Source organism: Arachis ipaensis, chromosome B3, assembly GCF_059453495.1.
Source record: "Arachis ipaensis isolate K30076 ecotype BB chromosome B3, ASM5945349v1, whole genome shotgun sequence".
In the NCBI taxonomy this organism is placed as follows: domain Eukaryota; kingdom Viridiplantae; phylum Streptophyta; class Magnoliopsida; order Fabales; family Fabaceae; genus Arachis; species Arachis ipaensis.
In genome coordinates, this window is record NC_142438.1 from 134,663,824 (window position 1) to 134,670,281 (window position 6,458).

At 34.8% G+C, this 6,458-nt stretch overlaps 1 protein-coding gene across 1 annotated transcript; it reads right to left on the reverse strand.

The window, feature by feature from the left end:
* Positions 1–232: 232 nt before the first annotated feature.
* On the reverse strand, positions 233–6,241 carry LOC107627670 (uncharacterized). The gene is made up of 2 exons (XM_088507570.1): positions 6,160–6,241; positions 233–2,478 (listed from the first exon to the last, which is right to left on the reverse strand). Exons 1-2 carry the CDS (start codon positions 6,239–6,241, stop codon positions 233–235), a joined length of 2,328 nt encoding a protein of 775 aa, XP_088363696.1.
* Positions 6,242–6,458: the final 217 nt, after the last annotated feature.

Here is a 6,458-nt window from a genome sequence, read left to right on the forward strand (position 1 = left end):
ATCCACTTCCACCAATATAGTTCCCACTGAAGAGAAATTCAACTCCTCAAGGTGTTCTTTTGGGTTCCATCCTTTTAGTCAGTGACGGATCCAGAAAATTTGTTCAGTGGGGGCAAAATATATATAATATAATAATAATTTTTATAATTAATGTTATAAAATAGGAATATTTTTTAAATTATTTAACCAATAAATTAAAATAAAATAATAATTCAAAATAATAACACATAATTTAGAATTCCATTCTTCTAGGTTTCATATTTTGAAAAGATTGAATAATCTTTTCATTGTCAATACAATCAAATGTCTCTCTTTCTATGTATGTCACTAAACAATCATTTAAAAATTCGTCTCCCATACGGTTCCGAAGTCGACTCTTTATGATGTTCATAGCAGAAAAAGTTCTTTCAACTGATGCAGTTGCTACGGGCAAAACTAAAGCTAACTTCAAAAGAAGAAACACTAATGGATAAACAATATTTTTTCGAGTCTCAACCAACTTCTGAGAAAGAGCACCAATTCCATTTAAGTCTGAGAATTGATCATCAGAACGCACATCTAGTATGAAGTTCTCAAGTTGACTGTCAAGTGCCAAAAGTTGAGTGGAAGAAAATTCTAATGGATAGAATTGAGCTAACTGGATCAACTTCTCCTTATCAAATGCAAAAAATGAGTGTCTTGGATTCAAACAAGCTATGCAAAGAAGCAATTCAGTATTCACCTCTGTAAAACGATTATTGAGTTCTTGAAGTTGTCTATCAACTACTTGATAGAATATCTCAACTTGAAAATGATGCAAATTTGATATCTTTTGAGCTTTGCGTCTTGATCTTCCTTGTGACACAAATATATCATCCATGATTGGAACAGTAATATCATGTTTGTCACAAAACAGTGAGACTTCGTCAAGTAAAAGAGACCAGCCATCATCTCTTATATTTTGCAACCGTTGCTTAGACACTTTGACTAATGCCATAGCATTTACAATGTCTTGATCATTCCTTTGTAACGCTTGAGATAACTCATTAGTAACTCCCAAGATATTTTTCATCAAGTGCAAGTTGAAAATGAATTCAAAGGATTGAATGACATTCAATAAATGACATGCTTCAGCTCTTTGTTCTGAATTATTTCCATCTTCCTCAACATATTCAAGAACATTAACCACAGAAGGAAATAAAGAAATTAATCTAAGTATAGTTCCATAGTGTGAACCCCATCTAGTGTCTCCAGCTCTTTTTAAAGCTGTTTCTTGATTCAAACCACGCCCACTAGAAATTTCTCCACTTTTTAGTGCTTCAATTGTCTTAGTCATTTGACTATCACGAAGCATATCTCTTCGTTTACACGAAGCTCCAACAACATTGCACAAATTAGTTAACAAATTAAAAAGTAAAGCAATTTCAACTTGTTTTTTTGCAACCGTTACAAGAGCTAACTGAAGTTGGTGAGCAAAGCAATGTACATAGAAAGCATAAGAATTTTCTTTCAATATCAAAGTTTTCAAACCATTAAATTCTCCTTGCATGTTACTTGCACCATCATATCCTTGTCCACGTACTCTTGATAAACTTAAATTATATGTTTCTAATAATGACTCCAATGCTAATTTTAGAGATAAAGCATTAGTATTAGAAACATGAACAAGACCAAGAAAATGCTCCCTAACTTGTCCTTCTTTGTTCACATACCTTAAGCAAACTGACATTTGCTCCTTAATAGAAATGTCACGGGCTTCATCAACCAATACAGCAAATAATTCATCCCCAAGATCATCTACAATAACTTTTGTCGTTTCCCTTGCAGCAGCTCTTACAATATCTTTTTGAATTGAGGGTGCTATTAGTTTAAGATTCCCACGAGCATTTTTGAAAGCACGACCAATCTCTTCATTATGTTGCGCAAGAAAGTTTAGAAGTTCCAAAAAATTTCCTTGGTTAACAGAATCATCTGTCTCATCATTACCACGAAAGGCCAATCCTTGTCGCAAAAGAAATCTAATACAATCAATTGTTGCTGTCAAGTGAATTTGATAATTCTTTTTAGCTTGCTCAGATTGTTTTTCAATAGCAGCAGTGATGTGTTGTTTTGGTCTCATAAGTGCTTCACATTTTCTCCAAGCTTGATTATGAGCGCTATCATGAATCCCAACATGAATTTGTAGTCTCTCCTTTTTTTTCCAATTTGAAAAGCCAGTAGTTACAAAAGCATCACCACCTTCAGTCTCAGGTTTCATAAGATAACAACAAAGACAAAAAACAGCATCTTTTGATATACTATACTCTAACCAGTTGCCATAGTCATCAAACCAATTAGGATTAAATCTTCGAAAAGAAGAACCACAAGCAGTTTGCGGAAAATCATGAGTCCTTGGTTGACAAGGACCTTTTTGTAAATATGCACATCTAACTTTGTCTCTGTCATTCGGGTGATAACTTGAAATCTTTGGTCGTTGTCCTGGATCTGCTATAAGATTATCTACTTCGAATTCTAAAAACCTCCTTTTATTAGAAGAGGTCGATGAATTGTTTTGGGATCCAATCTCCAATGATGAGGTTCTTTTGAAATATTTCTCCATTACTAATAAGATAAAATTATAAATACAAAATTATAAATACAAGTATAAAATTATAAATACACAATTCTACACAAATTAAAAATTACAATATAAAATTATAAATACAAGTATACAACAAAATAATTTAAATAAAACAACAACAAAATAATATTTAGCCTCTCTTGTCAGCCACTCATTTCTTTGCCTTATCATTGCTTAAAGAGAATTTGCTTTATCATTGCTTAAAGAGAATGCTTGTGATTTGTGAATTCCAACAAAATAATTTAAATAAAACAACAAGAAAATAATTTTCAGTCTCTCTTGTTAGCCACTCATTTCTTTGCCTTATCATTGCTTAAAGAGGATGCTTCATGCTTGTGAATTCCAATCAAGAGGAAGGTATTAGGTAATCAAGCTGCTATGAAAGAATTAAAAATTCCCAATCTGATGCAACAAATAGAATGCTTCATCTTAATCAACAAGACAACAAATATATATCAGATCATTAAAAGGAATCATCAAAAGATTTCTACTTTCGACATCCAAAAATTCAAAATCAATATTAGACTATTAGTTGATTATTGACTGATTTATATTGTTTTCTCGTATTTATACATCAGAACAAATTAAGTCTTCAAAAATAATTAAATCAATGCACAAAAATAATTAACAAATAAATTAATCAAACTAAACTTGCATTACATCAGAACAAAATCAAATATTCAATACAAATTCACAATTAACAACTAAATCAGTTATCAAACAACAATGAAGCAAATAAGTGAATAAGCAGAATTGCAGATCTGTAAATCATGATTCATGACTGTACCAAAAAAAAATCCAAGATTGAATCTGAACAGTTGAACTTTAGGAAGCAAAAGTGTAAAACACAGTAAACAGTAGCCAGTGACGGATCTATGCGGCGTTCAGCGGCAGCATGACAAAAGCCAGGCGCTCTCTGCTGAAGCCTGAAGAGTGAAGACTGAAGATTGAAAACCAAAGAGAGAAGAAGATAGCAGATTTGCAGTATTCGAAGAAGAAGGACGAACGGATCAGAACCGATCGATGAAGAAGAAGGCAAAAGGAGACGCGGAGATGTGGAGACACGGCAGTGACTCTGGAGACAGGAGGGCGGAGGCCGGAGAGCCAGAAACGTCAGCCGTGACACTGGATGAGACGCGGAGCGGCGGAGTGGCTCTGATATCTGGAGACAAGAGTGCCGACTGTCGAGTGCGGCTGTGCGGGCTGCGAAGTGCGAAGGTTGGAGGCTGCGAAGCTTGGAGGCTTGGAGCAGATGAAGAAGATTGGGAAAAGAAGGGTTAGGGATTTGATTTGGGGTTGTGGGGTCAAAATAAATTATATAGTGGGGGCATTTAAGACATTTTATTATGAAGTATTAAGTAATTTCTAAAATTCCACTAGGGGCAGTTGCCCCCACTACTCAATGAATGCATCCGTCCCTGCTTTTAGTCCAATACCTTTAGAAGGAACTTAACTCTTTTTTGACCATGTTTGTAGATCATTATAAAAATAATTATGTACAAAAAAGGTTTATATTTTTAGTACACAATCATAAGCCCCATGCAGTCTTTGAGGGTACAAAATATTCCCTCAAGCTGCATTAAACTATTTTGTACTCAACAAAATAAGAATAATAAATTTTTTTTTTTGGTTAACATATCATAACTCTAAAGAATCAAATCTCCCCTCTTTTATTCATTTTTTGTTATAATAAGATATGTATTTGTAAATGATATTCAAATATAAATATTTTAGTATAATATGAATATAATTATGTACTCATAAAAAAATGAATAAAAGAATGTTATTGTGCGTATTTTAAATATTAATAAAATAAATCAATAAATAAGATTAGTAAATAAATATATTCATAATTTATTTGTATGAAAAAAGAGGGATGATTTGATTTAATATAATAATTTAATATATAAGGAAATAAGAAGGGGAGAAACTCTTACCCTTTTAATTGGACGCGTTTTAAATTTGAGTACCTGAATTTGGAGAGACACATAAGGAGAGAGAACACCTGGAAGGGTAGGGGACAGGTGTTCCTCATCATCTCTGCTAGGGCATTTTTTACACAGCGCAGTATCATCACTGCTATCACTACCACCATCCAAATCCTCTGTCTTCTTCAACAATTGGGAGTTTTTCTTAGGGCAAAGGACACTTCCACATTCAACTTTGCTCTGTCTTTTTACTCTGTCTTCTTACTTGGTAAGACCCTTTTTCTTCTTTTCTTGTTTTTGTCTTAACCCCTCTCAGCCCCTATGTATATTGGGTTGCTAATTTTAGAATTAGCTATAGAGATTCTTTGACAAAGATCTTTCACCTTACAACTTTGGATGTTATATCCTCATTTGTATATGTTTCCAATGAAATCACAAATAAAAAAAAGAAATTAAATTAAAATTATGAGCAATGTTCGTTTGTAACCATAAATAGATATTTAAAAATAAAAATAATTTATTTTAATTATTTTTTTTTTTTTGCAGGGGGAGTGTATGATTTTAAGAAAAGTAGTAGCCATTTTTTTTGCCCTTTTTTTTTAGGCCAAAAAAAGGAAGGTACCCATAACTTTCTTGCCCTATTTATGCTAGACTCTTTTTAGGAGCTTGGAGGGTGGGACACTTCACTTTTTTGAAACAGTTCCAAAAAAAAGGAAGGTACCCATAACTTTCTTGCCCTATTTATGCTCGACTCTTTTTAGGAGCTTGGAGGGTGGGACACTTCACCTTTTTTTTTGGAACTATTTAGAACTGCAAATTTCTTAAGATGCATCACTCACATTTTTTGAGTGTATGATTGCTAAAGTAGTTTTCTCATGTATTGCAGGATGCTTGCAGAATAATATAACATAAACATTGGCTCTTGATAAAGAAGCCTTTTGCAATTGAAATTCTAACTCCTAAAACTGAAATTAGGCATAGTACGTACTTGAAATTGACAGGACCGGTGGTTGTTCCATGATCTGGGTCCAGCAGGATACAGTGTCCGTTGGGGTGTACTTTAGAAACAATGTAAGGATCCTCCCATTTGGGAGCCCATTTTGGCAAAGACATCTTCCTCATTACTGCGTCTACTGATTTTAGTACCAGATCTCCCTCTAGGAACACCTTGGACCGAATGTGCTTGTCATAAGCTAATGCCAGTATCCGGTGATATTCTTCCATCTTGCTTACCACAACTTCTCTTTTTCCTTCCAACTCTTGCAACTCAGCTTCACGATCCCTTGACTTTTAGAATACGCGTCAACTCCCTACAAGTAACTGGGGTGTTCTCATCTTCCTCCATATTCTCCAGATTCGCGAACAGAGGTGGTGAGGGGGTTCTATACCTCGTTTGATCTCTAGTCATCATTTTCGTGATCAAAGCTTGCATCTTTGTCTGGTTGTCTATCATATAGTTATACACATGAGCAGGAATGGTTACATGAGTGTGCATGACAGTGGTACCTCCAGCATGGGGTGTGAAGAAATTTACACAGGCATGAGCTCCTTCTCCTCCTGCACCCAGATTCTGCTACTCCATGTGTTCCTCTTCTTGGTTGTGCCCGTCCTCGTCTTGAGGTGATCCCAAGCTGAGGTTGAGATCCCGAGGAGTTATTGAGCGTCGCTTAGGTGGTCGATTCTGACCAGGATGAGTATTGCTAGATTCAGCCATCACGTCAAAGTGTTCCTCTCCAGTGGAGTCGCCAGATGATTCGGGTAGGTTTTGTGAGAAATAGATTAAGTGAAAAATAATAGTTAAAGTGAGAGATTAGGGGTAAGTAAACTTGTGAGGAAGACACTTCTATTAATGACAAATAAGCAATACAAGAACTAATAGTGAGAAAGAGAGGTGGAGAACAAGTGTTGAGATCTCCACTAATGTCACAAGA